Source organism: Bufo gargarizans, chromosome 11, assembly GCF_014858855.1.
Source record: "Bufo gargarizans isolate SCDJY-AF-19 chromosome 11, ASM1485885v1, whole genome shotgun sequence".
Taxonomy (NCBI): domain Eukaryota; kingdom Metazoa; phylum Chordata; class Amphibia; order Anura; family Bufonidae; genus Bufo; species Bufo gargarizans.
Window position 1 is genome coordinate 72,111,418 of NC_058090.1, and position 25,528 is coordinate 72,136,945.

Below are 25,528 nucleotides of genomic sequence, written 5' to 3' on the forward strand. Positions count from 1 at the left end.
AAATGAAAATCTTAAAGATCTCATCACAGAGGAATGGGCTGACGGCGAAAGGAAGCTCTTTATTCCCAGGGATTTTAAAAATCGTCTGCGGTTTGACCCAAAGGACACTAACCTCTGGGACGAGGTTCCCAAAGTAGATATCCAGGTGGCCAAGGTCGTGAAAAAAACCTCAATACCCTTTGAGGATTCGTCACAGCTAAGGGACCCCATGGATAGGAAGCTAGACGGCCTGTTGAAAAAATCCTGGGAGTCAGGGGCAACCGCAATTAATACCAACATTGCAGCTACTTCGGTTTCCAGAGCCTTAATCTTGTGGATAGGGATGAGCGAACTCGAACTGTATAGTTCGGGTTCGTACCGAATTTTGGGGTGTCCGTGACACGGACCCGAACCCGGACATTTTCGTAAAAGTCCGGGTTCGGGTTCGGTGTTCGTCGCTTTCTTGGCGCTTTTGTGACGCTTTCTTGGCGCTTTTTGAAAGGCTGCAAAGCAGCCAATCAACAAGCGTCATACTACTTGCCCCAAGAGGCCATCACAGCCATGCCTACTATTGGCATGGCTGTGATTGGCCAGAGCACCATGTGACCCAGCCTCTATTTAAGCTGGAGTCACATAGCGCCGCCCGTCACTCTGCTCTGATTAGCGTAGGGAGAGGTTGCGGCTGCGACAGTAGGGCGAGATTAGGCAGATTAACTCCTCCAAAGGACTTGATTAACTGATCGATCTGCAGCTGTGGATCATTGAGCTGCTGATCCTCAATTGCTCACTGTTTTTAGGCTGCCCAGACCGTTTGTCAGTCACATTTTTCTGGGGTGATCGGCGGCCATTTTGTGTCTTGTGGTGCGCCAGCACAAGCTGCGACCAAGTGCATTTAACCCTCAATGGTGTGGTTGTTTTTTGGCTAAAGCCTACATCAGGGTGAAGCTGTCACACCAAGTGCATTTAACCAGCAATAGTCTGTTCATTTTTTGGCCATATACAAAATCAGGGGCAAGCTGCGCCTGTCACCAAGTGCATTTAACCCTCAATGGTGTGGTTGTTTTTTGGCTAAAGCCTACATCAGGGTGAAGCTGTCACACCAAGTGCATTTAACCAGCAATAGTCTGTTCATTTTTTGGCCATATACAAAATCAGGGGCAAGCTGCGCCTGTCACCAAGTGCATTTAACCCTCAATGGTGTGGTTGTTTTTTGGCTAAAGCCTACATCAGGGTGAAGCTGTCACACCAAGTGCATTTAACCAGCAATAGTCTGTTCATTTTTTGGCCATATACAAAATCAGGGGCAAGCTGCGCCTGTCACCAAGTGCATTTAACCCTCAATGGTGTGGTTGTTTTTTGGCTAAAGCCTACATCAGGGTGAAGCTGTCACACCAAGTGCATTTAACCAGCAATAGTCTGTTCATTTTTTGGCCATATACAAAATCAGGGGCAAGCTGCGCCTGTCACCAAGTGCATTTAACCCTCAATGGTGTGGTTGTTTTCTGGCTAAAGCCTACATCAGGGTGAAGCTGTCACACCAAGTGCATTTAACCAGCAATAGTCTGTTTATTTTTTGGCCATATACTACATCAGGGGCAAGCTGCGCCCGTCACCAAGTGCATTTAACCCTCAGTAGTGTGGTTGGTCAAGCTGTGACACCAAGTGCATTTAACCAGCAATAGTCTGTTCATTTTTTGGCCATATACTACATCAGGGGCAAGCTGCGCCCGTCACCAAGTGCATTTAACCAGCAATAGTGTGGTTATTTTTTGGCCATATCCCAGTCTAATTCTGTCACTAAATCCATACCGGTCACCCAGCGCCTAAATACTAGGCCTCAAATTTATATCCCGCTAAATCTCTCGTTACCGCTGTCCTGTTGTAGCTGGGAAAGTTATTTAGTGTCCGTCAAAGCACATTTTTTGTTCTGGGTTGAAGTACAATTCCCAATTTAGCAATTTCATAATTTAGTGGTTTCTGCTATATCAGAGCTATTTGAAATCTATCCCTAAAAGGGTATATAATATTCAAGGTGCACATTGGGTCATTCAGAATAACTTCACACACACCCGCTACTGTGTATTTTCAAGTCTAATTCTGTCACTAAACCCATACCTGTCACCCAGCGCCTAAATACTAGGCCTCAAATTTATATCCTGCTAAATCTCTCGTTACCGCTGTCCTGTTGTAGCTGGGAAAGTTATTTAGTGTCCGTCAAAGCACATTTTTTGTTCTGGGTTGAAGTACAATTCCCAATTTAGCAATTTCATAATTTAGTGGTTTCTGCTATATCAGAGCTATTTGAAATCTATCCCTAAAAGGGTATATAATATTCAAGGTGCACATTGGGTCATTCAGAATAACTTCACACACACCCGCTACTGTGTATTTCCAAGTCTAATTCTGTCACTAAACCCATACCTGTCACCCAGCGCCTAAATACTAGGCCTCAAATTTATATCCTGCTAAATCTCTCGTTACCGCTGTCCTGTTGTAGCTGGGAAAGTTATTTAGTGTCCGTCAAAGCACATTTTTTGTTCTGGGTTGAAGTACAATTCCCAATTTAGCAATTTCATAATTTAGTGGTTTCTGCTATATCAGAGCTATTTGAAATCTATCCCTAAAAGGGTATATAATATTCAAGGTGCACATTGGGTCATTCAGAATAACTTCACACACACCCGCTACTGTGTATTTCCAAGTCTAATTCTGTCACTAAACCCATACCTGTCACCCAGCGCCTAAATACTAGGCCTCAAATTTATATCCTGCTAAATCTCTCGTTACCGCTGTCCTGTTGTAGCTGGGAAAGTTATTTAGTGTCCGTCAAAGCACATTTTTTGTTCTGGGTTGAAATACAATTCCCAATTTAGCAATTTCATAATTTAGTGGTTTCTGCTATATCAGAGCTATTTGAAATCTATCCCTAAAAGGGTATATAATATTCAAGGTGCACATTGGGTCATTCAGAATAACTTCACACACACCCGCTACTGTGTATTTCCAAGTCTAATTCTGTCACTAAACCCATACCTGTCACCCAGCGCCTAAATACTAGGCCTCAAATTTATATCCTGCTAAATCTCTCGTTACCGCTGTCCTGTTGTAGCTGGGAAAGTTATTTAGTGTCCGTCAAAGCACATTTTTTGTTCTGGGTTGAAATACAATTCCCAATTTAGCAATTTCATAATTTAGTGGTTTCTGCTATATCAGAGCTATTTGAAATCTATCCCTAAAAGGGTATATAATATTCAAGGTGCACATTGGGTCATTCAGAATAACTTCACACACACCCGCTACTGTGTATTTCCAAGTCTAATTCTGTCACTAAACCCATACCTGTCACCCAGCGCCTAAATACTAGGCCTCAAATTTATATCCTGCTAAATCTCTCGTTACCGCTGTCCTGTTGTAGCTGGGAAAGTTATTTAGTGTCCGTCAAAGCACATTTTTTGTTCTGGGTTGAAATACAATTCCCAATTTAGCAATTTCATAATTTAGTGGTTTCTGCTATATCAGAGCTATTTGAAATCTATCCCTAAAAGGGTAGATCATATTGAAGGTGCACATAGGGTCATTCAGAATAACTTCACACACACCCGCTACTGTGTATTTCCAAGTCTAATTCTGTCACTAAACCCATACCTGTCACCCAGCGCCTAAATACTAGGCCTCAAATTTATATCCCGCTAAATCTCTCGTTACCGCTGTCCTGTTGTAGCTGGGAAAGTTATTTAGTGTCCGTCAAAGCACATTTTTTGTTCTGGGTTGAAGTACAATTCCCAATTTAGCAATTTCATAATTTAGTGGTTTCTGCTATATCAGAGCTATTTGAAATCTATCCCTAAAAGGGTATATAATATTCAAGGTGCACATTGGGTCATTCAGAATAACTTCACACACACCCGCTACTGTGTATTTCCAAGTCTAATTCTGTCACTAAACCCATACCTGTCACCCAGCGCCTAAATACTAGGCCTCAAATTTATATCCCGCTGAATTTGAATACAATACATTGGGCCAAATAATATATTTGTTGTTGTGGTGAACCATAACAATGAGAAAAACATCTAGTAAGGGACGCGGACGTGGACATGGTCGTGGTGGTGTTAGTGGACCCTCTGGTGCTGGGAGAGGACGTGGCCGTTCTGCCACATCCACACGTCCTAGTGTACCAACTACCTCAGGTCCCAGTAGCCGCCAGAATTTACAGCGATATATGGTGGGGCCCAATGCCGTTCTAAGGATGGTAAGGCCTGAGCAGGTACAGGCATTAGTCAATTGGGTGGCCGACAGTGGATCCAGCACGTTCACATTATCTCCCACCCAGTCTTCTGCAGAAAGCGCACAGATGGCGCCTGAAAACCAACCCCATCAGTCTGTCACATCACCCCCATGCATACCAGGGAAACTGTCTCAGCCTCAAGTTATGCAGCAGTCTCTTATGCTGTTTGAAGACTCCGCTGGCAGGGTTTCCCAAGGGCATCCACCTAGCCCTTCCCCAGCGGTGAAAGACATAGAATGCACTGACGCACAACCACTTATGTTTCCTGATGATGAGGACATGGGAATACCACCTCAGCATGTCTCTGATGATGACGAAACACAGGTGCCAACTGCTGCGTCTTTCTGCAGTGTGCAGACTGAACAGGAGGTCAGGGATCAAGACTGGGTGGAAGACGATGCAGGGGACGATGAGGTCCTAGACCCCACATGGAATGAAGGTCGTGCCACTGACTTTCACAGTTCGGAGGAAGAGGCAGTGGTGAGACCGAGCCAACAGCGTAGCAAAAGAGGGAGCAGTGGGCAAAAGCAGAACACCCGCCGCCAAGAGACTCCGCCTGCTACTGACCGCCGCCATCTGGGACCGAGCACCCCAAAGGCAGCTTCAAGGAGTTCCCTGGCATGGCACTTCTTCAAACAATGTGCTGACGACAAGACCCGAGTGGTTTGCACGCTGTGCCATCAGAGCCTGAAGCGAGGCATTAACGTTCTGAACCTGAGCACAACCTGCATGACCAGGCACCTGCATGCAAAGCATGAACTGCAGTGGAGTAAACACCTTAAAACCAAGGAAGTCACTCAGGCTCCCCCTGCTACCTCTTCTGCTGCTGCCGCCTCGGCCTATTCTGCTGCTGCCGCCTCGGCCTCTTCCTCCGCCTCTGGAGGAACGTTGGCACCTGCCGCCCAGCAAACAGGGGATGTACCACCAACACCACCACCACCACCTCCGTCACCAAGCGTCTCAACCATGTCACACGCCAGCGTTCAGCTCTCCATCTCACAAACATTTGATAGAAAGCGTAAATTCCCACCTAGCCACCCTCGATCCCTGGCCCTGAATGCCAGCATTTCTAAACTACTGGCCTATGAAATGCTGTCATTTAGGCTGGTGGACACAGACAGCTTCAAACAGCTCATGTCGCTTGCTGTCCCACAGTATGTTGTTCCCAGCCGGCACTACTTCTCCAAGAGAGCCGTGCCTTCCCTGCACAACCAAGTATCCGATAAAATCAAGTGTGCACTGCGCAACGCCATCTGTAGCAAGGTCCACCTAACCACAGATACGTGGACCAGTAAGCACGGCCAGGGACGCTATATCTCCCTAACTGCACACTGGGTAAATGTAGTGGCAGCTGGGCCCCAGGCGGAGAGCTGTTTGGCGCACGTCCTTCCGCCGCCAAGGATCGCAGGGCAACATTCTTTGCCTCCTGTTGCCACCTCCTCCTTCTCGGCTTCCTCCTCCTCTTCTTCCACCTGCTCATCCAGTCAGCCACACACCTTCACCACCAACTTCAGCACAGCCCGGGGTAAACGTCAGCAGGCCATTCTGAAACTCATATGTTTGGGGGACAGGCCCCACACCGCACAGGAGTTGTGGCGGGGTATTGAACAACAGACCGACGAGTGGTTGCTGCCGGTGAGCCTCAAGCCCGGCCTGGTGGTGTGTGATAATGGGCGAAATCTCGTTGCAGCTCTGGGACTAGCCAATTTGACGCACATCCCTTGCTTGGCGCATGTGCTGAATTTGGTGGTGCAGAAGTTCATTCACAACTACCCCGACATGTCAGAGCTGCTGCATAAAGTGCGGGCCGTCTGTTCGCGCTTCCGGCGTTCACATCCTGCCGCTGCTCGCCTGTCTGCGCTACAGCGTAACTTCGGCCTTCCCGCTCACCGCCTCATATGCGACGTGCCCACCAGGTGGAACTCCACCTTGCACATGCTGGACAGACTGTGCGAGCAGCAGCAGGCCATAGTGGAGTTTCAGCTGCAGCACGCACGGGTCAGTCGCACTACAGAACAGCACCACTTCACCACCAATGACTGGGCCTCCATGCGAGACCTGTGTGCCCTGTTGCGCTGTTTCGAGTACTCCACCAACATGGCCAGTGGCGATGACACCGTTATCAGCGTTACAATACCACTTCTATGTCTCCTTGAGAAAACACTTAGGGCGATGATGGAAGAGGAGGTGGCCCAGGAGGAGGAGGAGGAGGAGGAGGAAGAGGGGTCATTTTTAGCACTTTCAGGCCAGTCTCTTCGAAGTGACTCAGAGGGAGGTTTTTGGCAACAGCAGAGGCCAGGTACAAATGTGGCCAGCCAGGGCCCACTACTGGAGGACGAGGAGGACGAGGATGAGGAGGAGGTGGAGGAGGATGAGGATGAAGCATGGTCACAGCGGGGTGGCACCCAACGCAGCTCGGGTCCATCACTGGTGCGTGGCTGGGGGGAAAGGCAGGACGATGACGATACGCCTCCCACAGAGGACAGCTTGTCCTTACCCCTGGGCAGCCTGGCACACATGAGCGACTACATGCTGCAGTGCCTGCGCAACGACAGCAGAGTTGCCCACATTTTAACCTGTGCGGACTACTGGGTTGCCACCCTGCTGGATCCACGCTACAAAGACAATGTGCCCACCTTACTTCCTGCACTGGAGCGTGATAGGAAGATGCGCGAGTACAAGCGCACGTTGGTAGACGCGCTACTGAGAGCATTCCCAAATGTCACAGGGGAACAAGTGGAAGCCCAAGGCCAAGGCAGAGGAGGAGCAAGAGGTCGCCAAGGCAGCTGTGTCACGGCCAGCTCCTCTGAGGGCAGGGTTAGCATGGCAGAGATGTGGAAAACTTTTGTCAACACGCCACAGCTAACTGCACCACCACCTGATACGCAACGTGTTAGCAGGAGGCAACATTTCACTAACATGGTGGAACAGTACGTGTGCACACCCCTCCACGTACTGACTGATGGTTCGGCCCCATTCAACTTCTGGGTCTCTAAATTGTCCACGTGGCCAGAGCTAGCCTTTTATGCCTTGGAGGTGCTGGCCTGCCCGGCAGCCAGCGTTTTGTCTGAACGTGTATTCAGCACGGCAGGGGGCGTCATTACAGACAAACGCAGCCGCCTGTCTACAGCCAATGTGGACAAGCTGACGTTCATAAAAATGAACCAGGCATGGATCCCACAGGACCTGTCCGTCCCTTGTCCAGATTAGACATTAACTACCTCCCCATAACCATATATTATTGGACTCCAGGGCACTTCCTCATTCAATCCTATTTTTATTTTCATTTTACCATTATATTGCAAGGCTACCCAAAGTTGAATGAACCTCTCCTCTGCCTGTGTGCTAGGCCTAAATATATGCCAATGGATTGTTGCAGTGGTGGCTGACGTGAAGCCTCATTCTCTGCTATGACATGCAGACTGATTCTCTGGTGACATGAAGCCAGATTGTCTGTTACGGGACCTCTCTCCTCTGCCTGGGTGCTGGGCCTGAATTTATGACAATGGACTGTTGCAGTGGTGGCTGACGTGAAGCCTGATTCTCTGCTATGACATGCAGACTGATTCTCTGCTGACATGAAGCCAGATCCTCTGTTACGGGACCTCTCTCCTCTGCCTGGGTGCTGGGCCTAAATTTATGAAAATGGACTGTTGCAGTGGTGGGTGACGTGAAGCCTCATTCTCTGCTATGACATGCAGACTGATTCTCTGCTGACATGAAGCCAGATTGTCTGTTACGGGACCTCTCTCCTCTGCCTGGGTGCTGGGCCTAAATATCTGACAATGGACTGTTGCATTGGTGGCTGACGTGAAGCCTGATTCTCTGCTATGATATGAAGACTGATTCTCTGCTGACATGAAGCCAGATTGTCTGTTACGGGACCTCTCTCCTCTGCCTGTGTGCTAGGCCTAAATATATGCCAATGGATTGTTGCAGTGGTGGCTGACGTGAAGCCTGATTCTCTGCTATGACATGCAGACTGATTCTCTGGTGACATGAAGCCAGATCCTCTGTTACGGGACCTCTCTCCTCTGCCTGGGTGCTGGGCCTAAATTTATGAAAATGGACTGTTGCAGTGGTGGGTGACGTGAAGCCTGATTCTCTGCTATGACATGCAGACTGATTCTCTGGTGACATGAAGCCAGATCCTCTGTTACGGGACCTCTCTCCTCTGCCTGGGTGCTGGGCCTAAATTTATGAAAATGGACTGTTGCAGTGGTGGGTGACGTGAAGCCTCATTCTCTGCTATGACATGCAGACTGATTCTCTGCTGACATGAAGCCAGATCGTCTGTTACGGGACCTCTCTCCTCTGCCTGGGTGCTGGGCCTAAATTTATGAAAATGGACTCTTACAGTGGTGGGTGACGTGAAGCCTGATTCTCTGCTATGACATGAAGACTGATTCTCTGCTGACATGAAGCCAGATCCTCTGTTACGGGACCTCTCTCCTCTGCCTGGGTGCTGGGCCTAAATATCTGACAATGGACTGTTGCATTGGTGGCTGACGTGAAGCCTGATTCTCTGCTATGATATGAAGACTGATTCTCTGCTGACATGAAGCCAGATTGTCTGTTACGGGACCTCTCTCCTCTGCCTGTGTGCTAGGCCTAAATATATGCCAATGGATTGTTGCAGTGGTGGCTGACGTGAAGCCTGATTCTCTGCTATGACATGCAGACTGATTCTCTGGTGACATGAAGCCAGATCCTCTGTTACGGGACCTCTCTCCTCTGCCTGGGTGCTGGGCCTAAATTTATGAAAATGGACTGTTGCAGTGGTGGGTGACGTGAAGCCTGATTCTCTGCTATGACATGCAGACTGATTCTCTGGTGACATGAAGCCAGATCCTCTGTTACGGGACCTCTCTCCTCTGCCTGGGTGCTGGGCCTAAATTTATGAAAATGGACTGTTGCAGTGGTGGGTGACGTGAAGCCTCATTCTCTGCTATGACATGCAGACTGATTCTCTGCTGACATGAAGCCAGATTGTCTGTTACGGGACCTCTCTCCTCTGCCTGGGTGCTGGGCCTGAATTTATGACAATGGACTGTTGCAGTGGTGGCTGACGTGAAGCCTGATTCTCTGCTATGATATGAAGACTGATTCTCTGCTGACATGAAGCCAGATTGTCTGTTACGGGACCTCTCTCCTCTGCCTGGGTGCCGGGGCCTAAATATCTGAGAATGGACTGTTCCAGTGGTGGGTAACGGGAAGCCAGATTCTCTGCTATGATATGAAGACTGATTCTCTGCTGACATGAAGCCAGATTGTCTGTTACGGGACCTCTCTCCTCTGCCTGGGTGCTGGGCCTAAATTTATGAAAATGGACTCTTACAGTGGTGGGTGACGTGAAGCCTGATTCTCTGCTATGACATGAAGACTGATTCTCTGCTGACATGAAGCCAGATTGTCTGTTACGGGACCTCTCTCCTCTGCCTGGGTGCCGGGGCCTAAATATCTGAGAATGGACTGTTCCAGTGGTGGGTGACGGGAAGCCAGATTCTCTGCTATGGAACCTCTCTCCAATTGATTTTGGTTAATTTTTATTTATTTAATTTTTATTTTAATTAATTTCCCTATCCACATTTGTTTGCAGGGGATTTACCTACATGTTGCTGCCTTTTGCAGCCCTCTAGCCCTTTCCTGGGCTGTTTTACAGCCGTTTTAGTGCCGAAAAGTTCGGGTCCCCATTGACTTCAATGGGGTTCGGGTTCGGGACGAAGTTCGGATCGGGTTCGGATCCCGAACCCGAACATTTCCGGGATGTTCGGCCGAACTTCTCGAACCCGAACATCCAGGTGTTCGCTCAACTCTACTTGTGGATTAATCAACTGGAGAGTCACCTTAGGGCAAGAACATCCAGGGAAGAAATCCTAGAGTCTCTCCCGCTTCTAAAGATGGCCTCTAGTTTCCTGGCGGATGCCTCAGCGCCAAAAACATACAGGAGGAGCGGTTCCACTGTCTTGATGTAAGAAGAACGGTCCTCGCCTACATCAAGCGGACAAAATCCTGGAGAAAGTCAGCGAACCTCTTCATCCAATTCGGTGGTAGGAACAAGGGAAGCAAAGCCTCTAAAACCTCTTTAGCCCGCTGGATCAAGGAGACCATCAGGGAATGTTATAGACTGCAGAGTTCATCCTGCCCCATAACGTTGAGGGCTCATTCTACCAGAGCCATGTCCGCAACCTGGGCGGAGAAGGCTGGAGCTTCCATCGACCAGATCTGCAGAGCGGCAACCTGGTCCTCCTCCACTACCTTCGTCAGACACTACAGACTGGACTCTATGGCCAATCAGGACTTAGCTTTTGGCCGTAAGGTCCTACAAGCAGTGGTCCCCCCCCTAATATGGCGTTCTAAGTTGTTAGTTCTCCATGGGTGCTGTCATGGAGGACGTCCTGGAAACATATGTTTAGTTTACCGGTAAACTGCTTTCCAGGAGTCCGGAATGACAGCACCCAATACTACCCCCCCATTTTTTGTTCCTTCCGGGACACTTTTTTGGTTTGCATATTTGTACTGCTACTGTATACAGTGTGAAGTAACACTTGTTCTTGAAATAAAGATGTGGCAGCCTATCCGGTGTAGTAAGTTATAAACACTGGAGCAAGGGGGTGGGGAGGGGCCCTTTAAACTGTCTCTCTTCCTGTCCCAACAGAAACCAGTAAGGACATCCTCCATGGGTGCTGTCATTCCGGACTCCTGGAATGCAGTTTACCGGTAAACTAAACATATGTTTTTTTAGAAAGAAAACCCAGCAGCCACTGGGGATTTGGATGGTCTGATATGTCCCTTCGCCAAACTCTCGGTGATATACTCTTGCATGGCCTTTCTTTCGGGTTCCGAAAGATTATACAACTGGGATTTGGTGGGACAATCATATTCCCGACACGGAGCGTGGAGGTAACTCCTGGTTACCACTCTCAGAAAATACATCACAACATTTGGAAATGAACGGGTACAGTTTTAGTGGTAACCACAGAGAACGATCTATTTAGACAGTTGTCTATGCAAAATTCATTCCAATCGAGAATCTGTCTTGCTTGCCAGTCGATGGTCGGGTTTAGTTTGCTTAACCATGGTAAGCCCAAAAACAACGGAGCAGGCAGATCCTCCAGAACAAAACATGAAATTGCCTCCTGATGAAAATCACCCACTCTTAAATGGATGTCATTCACCACCTGCGACAACTATTTCTGGGTAAGAGGTGCTGAATCAATTGCAAAGACAGAAATACTTTTCTCTAATGCACTAGTTGTCAACCCATGAATACGAACAAACTGTCCATAAATCAGGTTAACCCCTGCCCTTGTAAATAAATACCTTGATTTCCACAGTTTTGGACTCTAGCACCACTAGAAATCGGGTACTACCAGTAAATGACAAAAGTAAGTTTTCTTGCTCCCCACCCACACCACCAATAGTAATTTGGGGATTCAACTTTTTTTTTTGTTTCCGACTTGACGCTGAATGTATGGACAAATATTCAAAAATGTCCCTTCTTTCCACAACAAAAACAGACTCCCTTCATATGACCAAAGATCTTGCCAGCAGTCCCAGGAGTAGCTCCCCCGAACTGCATTGGCTCATCACAAGGCGTAACCACGGGTGTCTCTTTACCATAAGTGTCAAAGGAAACCGCCACCTTGTTTGACAGTACGTCCTTGTCATGGTCTTACCTTCTTGCTGTTCTCCTTCGTTTGACATGTGCTGGCGGCCATCTTGGTTTCTGGGTTTCTTGTAGCCTCCCACCCTGCGGCTTCTCCTTCCCACTGGGAGGAGCTGGATGCCTAGCTCATATATATAGGACGTCTGTGGCTTCAGTTCCTTGCTTGGTCCTCCTGTGTTCACATGCTTCTAAGACTGCTGCTGCTTCTGGTTCCTGATCCTGGCCTCGTCTGACTACCCCGCTGGTTCCTGATCCTGGCTTCGTCTGACTACCCTTCTGGTTCCTGACCTCTGGCTACGCAAGACCCTGCTTCGGTTTAGCCATCCGTTTGGACTTTTGCTTACAGCTTGATTTTCAATAAAGCCTTCTTATTCCCACTTATCTCTTGTTGTACGTCTGGTTCATGGTTCCATGACAGTCCTGAGGGTGAGGACCCTTAGATCTCCCCCTCAGGCGTCTATCAAGACATACAGCAAGGGACATAGCTGCTTCCAATGACTCAGGTTTTTCATGAAAGGACAATGGGTCCTGCAGCCTTTCAGATAGACCCTGACAGAACTGGCTACGGAGTGCAGGGTCATTCCACTCCGTATCCGTAGCCCATCTCCTAAATTCAGAGCAATAGATCTCCGCGGAGCGCTCTCCCTGCCGTAAACCACGCAACATGGTCTCGGCCTGAGAGATCCAATCCAGGTCATCATAAATAAGATCCAAGGCTCTAAAAAATTAATCTACTGACTGGAGGGACGGTGATCTGGTCGGCAGCGAAAAAGCCCAAGAATGACCATCACATGATTCATAGGACTCTGCTGTGACATCTACCAGTACTTGTAGGATAGCAGTAGTGGGTCCTCTTACTTGCAGAGCTCATTGGCAGCTGCACATGTGGCTAGAACGGTGCTAGTAAGAGGACCCACTACTGCTATCCTATGTGATGCTAGTGTACTCTAGCTACTAGAAAGCACCCAATTGCCAGGGCAGAGACTGTCTCCGATCTCTGCTAGTCACTTCGCCACGGCCGCCCTCACCTCACTCACTCGGGCGGCACTCAGTTTCTCCTCCGCTCAACTTCCGAACAGTACTGCCAGACCAAACCACTCCCTCTCCTGGCTGAGCCTGCACCTGCACGGCTGCACGCATGGCTCTGCCTCCGCCCCCCCTGTGAAGTTAGCCGCCGGTAAATACTGTACTCTGTAAATCAGGGGCCACTGCCAGGGCTTCACTCCGTCTCTCCTGGGGGGCCCCGTGGGCCCCCTGACTTAGGGGCCCGGTCGCAACTGCGACCGGTGCGACCCCTATAGCTACACCACTGACAGACTCCCTTTAACCACTTAAGGACCACAGGTTTATACCCCCCTAGTAACCAGGCTCTTTTTTACAAATCGGAAATTCACAACTTTAACGGTTTATTGCTCGGTTATGCAACTTGGCACCCAAATGACTTTTACCTCCTTTTCTTCTCACAAATACAGCTTTCAATTGGTGGTATTTGATTGCTGCTGAGATTTTTTGTTTTTCTGATATTAATTAAAAAAGACCGCAATTTTTTCAAAAAAGTGTATTGTGTCAGAATTTATTGTGCTACATGTCTTTTATTTAAAAAAATCCAATAAGTGTATATTTATTGGTTTGCGCAAAAGTTATAGCGTTTACAAACTATGGTACAAAAATGTGAATTTCCGCATTTTGAAGCAGCTCTGACTTTCTGAGCACCTGTCATGTTTCTTGAGGTGCTAGAATGCCAGGATAGTATAAATACCCCCCAAATGACCCCATTTTAGAAAGAAGACACCCCAAAGTATTCGTGGAGGGGCATGGTGAATTCATGTATGATTTAATTTTTTTTCACAAGTTAGCAGAAAATGACACTTTCTGAGGAAAAAAAAAATATTAAGTTTCCATTTCTGCTAACTTCTGGCAAAAAAATAAATAAATCTCCCACGGACTCACTATGCCCCTCAGTGAATACCTTGGGGTGTTTACTTTCCGAAATGGGGTCATTTGTGGGGTGTGTTTACTGTTCTGGCATTTTGGGTGGGGCTAAATTGTGAGCAACCCTGTAAAGCCTAAAGGTACTCGGACTTTCGGCCCCTTTACGCACCTAGGCTGCAAAAAAAGTGTCACACATGTGGTATCGCAGTACTCAGAAGAAGTAGGGCAATGTGTTTTGGGGTGTATTTTTACATATACCCATGCTGGGTGAGAGAAATATCTCTGTAAATTGACAACTTTGTATAAATTTTTTTTAAAGTTGTCATTTACAGTGATATTTCTCACACACAGTATGGGTATATGTAAAAATACACCCCAAAACACATTGCCCTACTTCTTCTGAGTACGGAGATACCACATGTGTGACACTTTTTTGCACACTAGGTCCACAAAGGGGCCCAAATTCCAATGAGTACCTTTAGGATTTCACAGGGCATTTTTACGCATTTGGATTCCAAACTACGTCTCACGCTTTAGGGCCCCTAAAATGCCAGGGCAGTATAAATACCCCACAAGTGACCCCATTTTGGAAAGATGACACCCCAAGGTATTCCATGAGGGGTATGGTGAGTTCATGTAAGATTTTATTTTTTGTCACAAGTTAGTGGAATATGAGACTTTGTAAGAAAAAACAAAAAAAAATAACAATTTCCGCTAACTTGTGACCAAAAACAAAAAAATCTTCTATGAACTCGCCATGCCCCTCATTGAATACCTTGGGGTGTCTTCTTTCCAAAATGGGGTCACTTGTGGGGTATTTATACTGCCCTGGCATTTTAGAGGCCCTAAAGCGTGAGAAGTAGTTTGGAATTCAAATGCGTAAAAATGCCTCTTTTTTGACATTTTGGGCTAACTAAATTTAGGGGGTATTGCTCTGAGACTACCCAGGAAAAAGAGCACACCTGCCTAGTAAAAAGTAGTGCTTGCGAAGTAAAGCTGCGATCGCTAATAAAGATCCAAAAAGCTCAAAAGTGATCTTTATAGCGCCGCATCGATTTTACGGTGTTTTTGCAGTGATCAGGAAAAAAAAATTCTGTCACTGCGGTGGGGCGGACTAAACGCAAGTGTGGGCACAAGATCAGGCCTGATCGGGCGAACACTGTGTTTTTTGTAGAGCCTAAGGTGACCCTAATGTACTGATATAGATCTGACTGCGATCAGTCTTGATCACTTACAGATACTATATAGTTCTAGTGCTGATTAGCGAGAGTGATGATGCTAATCAGCGACTAAAGGGACCCTTACAGGGGGGTGATCAATGACAGGGGGGTGATTAGGGAGTCTATATGGTGTGATCAGGGGTTAATAAGGGGTTAATAAGTGACAGGGGGGGTGTAAAGTGCGTGTGGTGCTTGGTGCTACTTACAGAGCTGCCTGTGTCCTCTGGTGGTCGATCCAAGCAAAAGGGACCACCAGAGGAGCAGGTAGCAGGTATATCAGACGCTATTTACAAAATAGCGTCTGATATACCTATTTGATTGGTTATTTTAAAAATCTACAGCCTGCCAGCCAATGATCAGCGCTGGCAGGCTGTAGTTAAACTTGAATACTGTGCAATCCTGTGAGAGCACATTCACAGGAAATCTCAGGTCTCACGAGATGACGCCAATAGGCGTCACTGAGACCTGAGAGCGCTGCCGTCTATCGGCATTACCGTGACGGCAAGTGGTTAACAACAACCACACTGAATCCAGAGTAATCAAAGAGGCTGTTAGATTCCTCCACACTCCGCCAGTCTCCTTGATCTCCTGACATCTGTCACAGGAGCGACCGTGACAATATACACCTGTCCTCTACTTCCATTTCACTGCAAGCAGCTATTCACTTGTAAGGGTGAAGGATGCTCTTTTTTCCAAACGCTTGGACACCAGCGGTTGTGGGAATCACACTCTATTTTTACGGACTGTCCCACAATTTCCTGTGTTTGCAGTATGGAGGGATTTATAATGGAGTAGATGTATTAAAATTATCAGTGTATGCATAGAACCTTTTGGGTAGGAACACAAAATTTTGCCTGATGCCCCAATAATTTCGGGGCAGCCTGGGGTGGGTTAAGTTGGTGGTCGCCGCCCTCATATACAGACAGACCACAGGTCTAACTTGACGTGCTCTCATATACCTTATATATATTTACCCCATATCAACAGATAGATTTTTATCGGGGTGTATAATTTTAATAACGAATCCCTAAAGAGGGAAATTAAGGGTCTCAATTTATTTAGTCGATCATAGGCTGGGACAGTTCTGGAGAGGGGACTTGGAAATTTTCAGAAAAGTGCATAAACTGCATTTGGACTTTATAGCAGTTTCGGGACATAACTGGGGTTGAGTGGACTGAACTTTCATCCCAGAAGGATCGGATTGATGGCTTTTTTTTTTTTTTAAAGAACTAGAGAGAAGCGGAGGTAGTTAAATCAAAAACTTAACGTTTAATAGATGCAATAATAAAAGGATACAAACATAACATATAGTGCTGAGTGTGTGCACACCACAACCGTGCCACAAACAAAATCCACAAAAAGCAAATAGTATTGCCATGGGTGACCATATGTTACCGGTCACAACCACATGATCAAAATTGCACGATCTCCTAAAATCCGGTATATTCCGCTTAATAAAAGGAACAATCTTACCAGTGGATCTGAGTCACCTGGGTACCATCTTGTAGTTCCACAGATCACACTTTTGTGCGAACAGGGTCCAGATGAAACTCACTGTCCCTAGAAAGCCCTTTCAGGCTTAAAAGTCTCTATTGCCCGACCAGGGCAGCCTAACCCTACAATATTAGAGGCCCTGGATGTCCCTGCCTAAGGGTACTAACGGATTGAGGACCCCCAAGGCAGAAGAATACCCTACGCATTTCATCTGTCGTTACTAAAGCCTCATCAGGGGATAAAAAGCTGAAAGGGGGTGACCTCCTGTAGCTGATGTATGCTAGAGGGAACCGACCACTATCATTATGGTAGAATTATTTATTCCATATATTTATACAGTGAGTGCAGAATGTGCGCAATTGAATCTATTAACATTTTACACTATTGATAAATATATTTAATTCTACTTTTTTTGGTCCATGCTCCTAGATGTTTATGAAAATTGTAGAATATTCAACGATTAAGGCAAAAATTCCCAGCTGGATTAATTATTACAAAAGTAAAACATATAGTCACTAAGGCCTTGTTAGGGCTGTTTTTTCAGTTATTAATTAAGAGATTGTCTTCAAACCTCAAAGGAAATGGCTTCCCCCTGAATAAATCTTACAAGCTATATATTACCTTGAGTAGCTGCACCTCCTTTAACCTTCTCAAGGTGAAGACAATGAAAAATTGACATGTTTTTGACCAAAGCTGCATGAACTGATAATACATAAAGAGGTATCTTCAAGACTGTATTAAATGCAGAATAAAATAATCTACAGGTGACAATTAGAATATTGTGCAAAAGTCCATTTATTTCAGTAATGTAAATTAAAAGGAATTGCATTAATGCAGCTTAAAAATAGAATTTTGTGAAAAGGTTCAATATTCTAGGCTCAAAGTGTCACACTCTAGTCAGCTAATTAATCCATACCCCCTGAGCAAAGGGGACCTCAAAATTGTGACTTTGGGGTTTCATAAGCTACAGTATAAGCCCTAATCATCCAAATTATAACAAACACGGGTACAGGCTTGAAATATCTCGCTTTGCATGTAATATCTCATATATTAGTTTCACCTTTTAAGTTGCATTAGTGAAATAAATGAATTTTGCACGACATTCTAATTTTTTTGAGTTTCACTTGTACACAGGAACCCCCGCAGCAGGTCAGTCTGGATTTAATCAAATTTCGAAAATATATTTTTTAACTTCAATGGTTTGGGAAATTCAATCTAGTGCTGAATACTACACCTTTTCCTATAAAGAAGTGTAAGTCCGATCCTTTTCGAATTATAATTTTACAAACAAATTTACAAACATTTCATTTTAATATTAAAAAGAACATTGCGAGGATCAAACATTTTGTTGAATCTTTAGACATTCATTTGCTTTCCAACAGAATCAGACCTTCGACCAGTGTGTTAATAAAAATTGATATTTTACTTACACCAAAAATACCTGACATTTATATGCCTCACCAGTTCTCTACACCCTTAGCAGAAAAGGATTTGACCTTAAACCACACAAAGATTTGAACTGATTTCATACACTCTATCATATTCACTGTATTTTACCATAGGCCTTCATAAGGAGTTGGACCACCTTTTGCAGCTCTAACACCTCCCCCTTCTGTAATATCAGTTGAATATCCATCACTTCTCTGTTTTTATAGAATATCTTTATTTATGGAAGACAGAAACAAAACCTTTGTGACAGAATTCATCCTTTTAGCTTTCTCAGAGTTCCATCAGTATCAGATTTTACTTTTTACTGTTGTCTTATTTGCGTACATTGCTTGTATTACTGGAAATATGACTATAATTCTGATGATTATAGTGGAACAGTCTCTCCATGTGCCCATGTATTATTTTATTAGCATATTTGCTGCTGAAGAAATCTTAATGGTTTCTATTGTAATTCCAAAGCTTTTAGCTATCCTTATGGCAGGTAATCAGAAGATATCTTTTATAAATTGCTTTGTACAGCTATATATATTTATTACCTTGGGGCAAGTGGTAAGTATATGCATCATGATAATGGCCTATGATAGACACTTGGCCATTAACAAGCCATTGCATTATACAGTTATTATGAATCAAACCCTCTGTATAGGGCTGGTGATTCTTCCATGGATTTTTAGCTTGTCTAGCTCTTTAATTGTGACACTGTTTACAATGTTTTTGGATTTTTGTGGCCCTAATAAGGTCAACAATTTCTTCTGTGAAGTTTGTCCATTGCAGAGTCTGGCATGTTCAGATACATATATCATCAATACAGTGACAACCACCGCTGCTGCCATAGCAACTGTCCTCCCATTCATTATAATTGTTGGGCTCTATACCAAAATCATTATGACTGTTTTCAAGATAAAGAGTTCTTTGGGTAAACAGAAAGCGTTCTCCACATGTTCATCTCATCTAATAGTTGCCATGTTATTTTTCATGACTGTCTTTATTATCTATCTTACTCCTTATGACAGCCAACGTGATAAATATTATTCTCTCATTTACTTTCTCATTAACCCGGTAGTCAACCCTTTTATATATGCATTAAGGAATAGGGATGTGAGAAATATTCTAAAGAAATATCTTAAATTTCAAACCAAACTTGAACATTAAACAGTAGAATTACCTATGTCTAACACCACCGAATAATCAGAAGGTTTGTTCATCAATGACCATACAAAAAGGAAAGCCTCTAATTCTACAATTTCAGTATTTTATTTTCCAGTTCTTTTGGAGGATGTAGGCTCCACTCATCTTCTAACCCAAGGCTTCAATAATTCCTTTTCCTGGTAAAAGGGCATCTCTCCATCATCATGTCTAATACTACCTGTTAAGATTCTGTTCTATTCTCAAACCTGCCTCATATGCAAAAACTCATAGCTTTATTATTCAAAGATGGTTGGAAGCAGAGCCTCACTAGAATGGCTTCCCACACACTATATCTCCCTGTTCATAAAGGTGGTTTGGGATTTCCACAAATCACAAGCTATTATTGACATTAGATCAGGTAAGACGATGGAAGAACCCAAACAACATCAAACATTGTGAAACTTTGGAGAGGACCTTCTTGACTAAATTTTCTCCTCAGACATCTCTGTGCCAATTTTAATTAGAACAAAAAATGCTTAATCACCTTTATTACAATTAACCCCTTAAGGACACAGCCTTTTTACACCTTAGGACCAGGCCATTTTTTGCAAATCTGACCAGAGTCACTTTAAGTGCAGATAACTTTAAAAACGCTTTGACTTATCCAGGCCGTTCTGAGATTGTTTTTTCGTCACATATTGTACTTCATGACACTGGTAAAATGAAGTCCAAAAAATTATTTTTTTTGCACCAAAAAATACCTAATTTAACAAAAATTTAGAAAAATTTGCAAATTTCAAAGTGTCAGTTTCTCTACTTCTGTAATTCATAGTAATACCCCTAAAAATTGTGATGACTTTACATTCCCCATATGTCTACTTCATGTTTGAATTATTTTGGGAATGATATTTTAGTTTTTGGGGATGTTACAAGGCTGAGAAGTTTAGAAGCAAATCTTGAAATTTTTCAGAAATTTACAAAAACCCAATTTTTAGGGACCACTACAGCTCTGAAGTCACTTTGCGATGCTTACATAATAGAAACCACCCAAAAATGACCCCATTCTAGAAACTACACCCCTCAAGGTATTCAAAACTGATTTTACAAACTTTGTTAACCCTTTAGGTGTTGCACAAGAGTTATTGGCAAATGGGGATGAAATTTGAGAATTACATTTTTTTGCCTAATTTTCCATTTTAACCAATTTTTTTCCACTAACAAAACAAGGGTTAACAGCCAAACAAGACTGTATCTTTATTGCCCTGACTCTGCCGTTTACAGAAACACCCCATATGTGGCCGTAAACTACTGTATGGCCACACAGTGGGGCGTAGAGTGAAAGGTGCGCCATATGGTTTTTGGAAGGCAGGTTTTGCTGGACTGGTTTTTTGACACCATGTCCCATTTGAAGCCCCCCTGATGCACCCCTAGAGTAGAAACTCCATAAAAGTGACCCCATCTAAGAAACTACACCCCTCAAGGTATTCAAAACTGATTTTACAAACTTTGTTAACCCTTTAGGTGTTGCACAAGATTTAATGGAAAATAGAGATACAATTTCAAAATGTCACTTTTTTTGGCAGATTTTCCATTTTAATATTTTTTTTACAGTTACAAAGCAAGGGTTAACAGCCAAACAAAACTCATTATTTATGGCCCTGATTCTGTAGTTTACAGAAACACCCCATATGTGATCGTAAATGGCTGTACGGGCACACGACAGGGCGCAGAAGGAAAGGAATGCCATACGGTTTTTGGAAGGCAGATTTTGCTGGACTGTTTTTTTTTACACCATGTCCCATTTGAAGCCCCCCTGATGCGCCCCTAGAGTAGAAACTCCAAAAAAGTGACCCCATTTTAGAAACTACGGGATACGGTGGCAGTTTTTTTGGTACTAGTTTAGGGTACATATGATTTTTGGTTGCTCTATATTACACTTTTTGTGCGGCAAGGTAACAAGAAATAGCTTTTTTGGCACCGTTTCTTTTTGTTATTTACAAAATTCATCTGACAGGTTAGATCATGTGGTAATTTTTTAGAGCAGGTTGTCACGGAGGCGGCGATACCCAATATGTATACAATTTTTTTTATTTATGTAAGTTTTACACAATGAATTAATTTTTAAAACAAAAAAAAGTTTTAGTGTCTCCATAGTCTAAGAGCCATAGTTTTTTTCAGTTTTTGGGCGATTATCTTAAGTAGGGTCTCATTTTTTGCGGGATGAGGTTACGGTTTTATTGGCACTATTTTGGGGTGCATATGACTTTTTGATCGCTTGCTATTACACTTTTTGTGACGTAAGATGACAAAAAATTGCTTTTTTTACACCTTTTTTTTTTTTTTTTACGGTGGTCACCTGAGGGGTTAGGTCATGTGATATTATTATAGAGCCGGTCGATACGGACGCGGCGATACCTAATATGTATACTTTTTTTATTTATGTAAGTTTTACACAATGATTTCATTTTTGAAACAAAAAAAAACATATTTTAGTGTTTCCATAGTCTAAGAGCCATAGTTTTTTCAGTTTTGGGGCGATTATCTTGGGTAGGGTATGATTTTTTGCGGGATGAGATGACGGTTTGATTGTTACAATTTTGGCGTACATACAACTTTTTTGATTACTTTTATTACCTTTTTTGGGAAGTAAGGTGGGCAAAATTTCTATTTCATCATAGTTTTTTATTTTTTATTTTTATGGCGTTCACCGTTTGGGTAAAGTAACATGACCGTTTTATAGATCAGGTCGTTACGGACGCGGCGATACCAAACATGTGTAGGGAATTTTATTTTTTTCATTTTTAATCAGTGTTCAATGTGTTTTTTGATTTTTCACTTTCTTTTTGACCCAGACCCACTTGGTTCTTGAAGATCCAGTGGGTCTGATGTCTGTATAATACAGTACAGAACAATATATATTGTACTGTACTGTATTTTACACCTTGTCTGAACAGATCTATGCCTTTTAGCACAGATCTGTTCAGCACCATGGCGTCCTGTTGCCATGGGAACCTCCCCCGTCTGCTCAGTAGTGGTCAGAACTGCGCAGACGGGGAAGGGTAAGGACGGGGCTTCGGGGGGCTGTCTGGGAGCTCTCTCCCTCTCCCATCGGGGGGCTGCAAAGGCACAGCAGCCCCCCGGTGGGAGAGGGAGGGAGCTCCCTGCGCTGTTAACCTTTTCCATACCGCGGTCCGTACAGACCGCGGTATGGAAAGGGTTAAACGGCTGACATCGCAGCACAGATGTCAGGCGTTTATACCAGGGTGCCAGCAATGTGCTGGCACCCTGGTATACCCACTAGACGCCAATGATTATTCAAGGGGAGGCGGGCGGGGGATCGCGATCCCGCCTGCCGCACCGCCCGCCTCCCGCACCGCCCGCAACCCTCCCCCTGCATCTCCCACCGGGCAAAAATCACTCAGGGGTGCAGGGGGGGGGGGGATACAGATATGTTTTAGGAATACTAAAGTTTCTGATCCCCGCGGTCCCTGAAATCGCAGCAAACCGCAGGTCTGAATTGACCTGCGGTTTGCCGCGATCGCCGACATGGGGGGGTCAAGGGACCCCCCCGCGCATTTAGCCTAGGTGCCTGCTCAATGATTTGAGCAGGCACCGGGTTCCGATCACTGCCAGCCGCACGGCAGTGATCGGAAATACACAGGGCGTACATGTACGCCCTGTGTCCTTAAGTACCAGGGCACAAGGGCGTACCTGTACGCCCTATGTCCTTAAGAGGTTAAGGTAGGCCTTACCCTGTGGAAGAGAATAGTGATCTTACAAAACGCTTCATCGAATCTATCTTTCTGACTTATTCTTGATTCCACTAGGTCACCTAATTTCAGAACTTAATTTATCCACACGGATTTTTATGGTATCCATAAATTTTCAGACATATGAGAGCAATCATTTAAAATCATTTGCCAAGAGGATGTGACATTTTGCATTACAACATTCTTCTTTACAGTCTCCTCCTAAAATACCATTTGAATTATTTTTCCTTAGTCTCTCAAAAATACAGTAGCTAAAGGAATTTCCAAAATACATACTTCATGTCTGACCTGGAATCATCCAGGAATTTATTATATTGCTGGGACTCCATACTGTCTTTCACATATATTTTCCTTGACTCCTTGTGTGTGTTGACACTGATTATATGTAACTAGGGACATATATATATTTTTTGGGAGCTTCCATCATCCAAACATTTTAGGCTAAATTCACACGAACGTATTTTGTTTCCGTGTCCGTTCCATTTTTTTTGCGGATAGGATGCAGACTCTTTCATTTCAATAGGTCCGCAAAAAATGCGGACAGCACACCGCGTGCTATCCGCATCTGTATGACCGTTCCGTAGCCCCACATATCCCACATATCCCCCCCCCTCTTCTCCAGACCGGAGGACTGGGTACCTGTTCCCCACATGCAGTGCACCCTTCACCCTTGCATTTGTCTGTAGTTTCCCTGGCCTATGTTCCAACACAAAATTTAAAATTTGTAGAGACATGAACCCCCCTGTGACTCTGGCATTTCTCTCCCGGTTTTGTTTCATCCATGTTAGGGGGGCATGGTCCGAGAGCAACTTAAACTTCCTCCCTAACAAATAATATTTAAGGGATTCCAGTGCCCATTTGACCGCTAAACATTCCCTTTTTAACTATTGCATAGTTTTTCTCTGCTGGAGTCAGTTTCCTACTTAAATACATAACAGGGTGCTCTCCCCCATTTAGCTCTTGGGACAGCACTGCCCCTAATCCTGAGTCAGAAGCATCCATCTGAACTAGGAACTCTTTTGTAAAATCCGGGGTCACCAGTATCGGCTGTTGACAGAGGCTAGCCTTCAATGTCTGGAATGACATTTCGGCTTGGGGGGACCACTTTATCATTACAGACTTTCCACCCTTAGTTAGGTCTGTTAGGGGGGCGGCAATGGACGCAAACATTTTCACAAACCAGTGGTAGTACCCGGCGATGCCTAAGAATGCCCTGACCTGTTTCTTTGTCAGAGGTCGGAGCCAATTTTGCGTCACTTATAGAGTCCAGAACTTTTTGCACCTTTTTTAAGTGACTCTGCAAATCTGCGCTATAAATGACCACATCGTCCAGATATGGAGCCGGGTATCCTTGATGTGGTCGCAGAATTCTATCCATCAATCTCTGGAAAGTATCTGGAGCCCCGTGTAACCCAAACGGCATTACCACATACTGAAATAAACCCTCTGGGGTTAGGAATGCTGTTTTCTCTTTCGCCTCTGGTGTTAATGGGATCTGCCAATAACCTTTGGTAAGGTCTAAGGTTGTAATGAATCTAGCCCTCCCTAGATTTTCAATTAGTTCATCCACCCTAGGCATGGGGTATGCATCGAATTTTTTAATTTCATTAAGTTCTGTAACCTCCAGGTCTCATTGGGTTTTGGGATTAAGACAATAGGACTGGCCCACGCACTCCTAGATTTTTCTATCACTCCCAACTCCAACATTCTCTTTACCTCTTTCCTACGGGCTTTCGGGATACGGTAAGGTTTTAAGTTTACGATCTTACTGGGTTCAGTGATAATCTGATGGCTAATCAGATGGGTTCATTCTGGTAGATCTGAAAATTTCTCCCGATTGTGTTGCAAAAACTCTTTTGCCTCTTGACAGGGTCTCACCTTTTTTCACAGGAGGAATGGGGTGGGATTCCTCAATTTTTTGGGGAACTTCTGCCAATAGGCACTCCCTATCCTTCCAGGGTTTAAGAAGGTTAATATGATACACCTGGAAAGGCTTTCTTTTCCCCGGCTGATGTATCTTATAGTTAACGTCACTTATTTTTTCCACTACCTTGCCATTTGGCGAGAAACCTACTTTCCACTTTCCACTGTGGGAAAGACTCTATCCCCAGGGTTGAAACTCCTAATCCTTGCAGAGCAATTATACACCCTACTTTGGGAGGCTTGAGCCTTCTGCAAATGCTCTTTCACTAAGGGCATTACCATCTCAATACGCTCTTGCATATGGGTTATATGCTCAATAACACTTTTGAAAGGGGTAGTCTCGGTTTCCCACGTTTCTTTGGCTATGTTAAGAAGTCCCCGGGAATGTCGGCCACAAACTAACTCAAATGGGGAAAACCCTGTGGAGGCTTGGGGTACCTCCCGGATTGCGAACATGAGGTAGGGTAGTAGGCAATCCCAATCTCGGCCATCCCTCTTTACCGCTTTCTTCAACATCTGTTTTAGCGTCTTATTAAATCTTTCGACTAAGCTATCAGTCTGCGGGTGATACACCGAAGTGCGTAATTGCGTAATTTTGAATAGCTTGCACATATCCTTCATAACCCCAGACATAAAGGGAGTTCACTGATCGGTAAGGATCTCCTTGGGGACTCCAGTC

General features: G+C 44.7%; 1 protein-coding gene across 1 annotated transcript; it reads left to right on the top strand.

Moving 5' to 3' along the window:
* The first annotated feature begins 18,247 nt into the window (after positions 1–18,247).
* On the top strand, positions 18,248–19,180 carry LOC122921295 (olfactory receptor 13A1-like). Its single transcript, XM_044271274.1, has one exon. It carries the CDS (start codon positions 18,248–18,250, stop codon positions 19,178–19,180), a length of 933 nt encoding a protein of 310 aa, XP_044127209.1.
* The last annotated feature ends 6,348 nt before the right edge of the window (positions 19,181–25,528 follow it).

Coding starts and splice junctions, on each gene's coding strand:
- LOC122921295 (XM_044271274.1), top strand. CDS start 18,248: ATGGAAGACAGAAACAAAACCTTTGTGACAGAATTCATCCTTTTAGCT.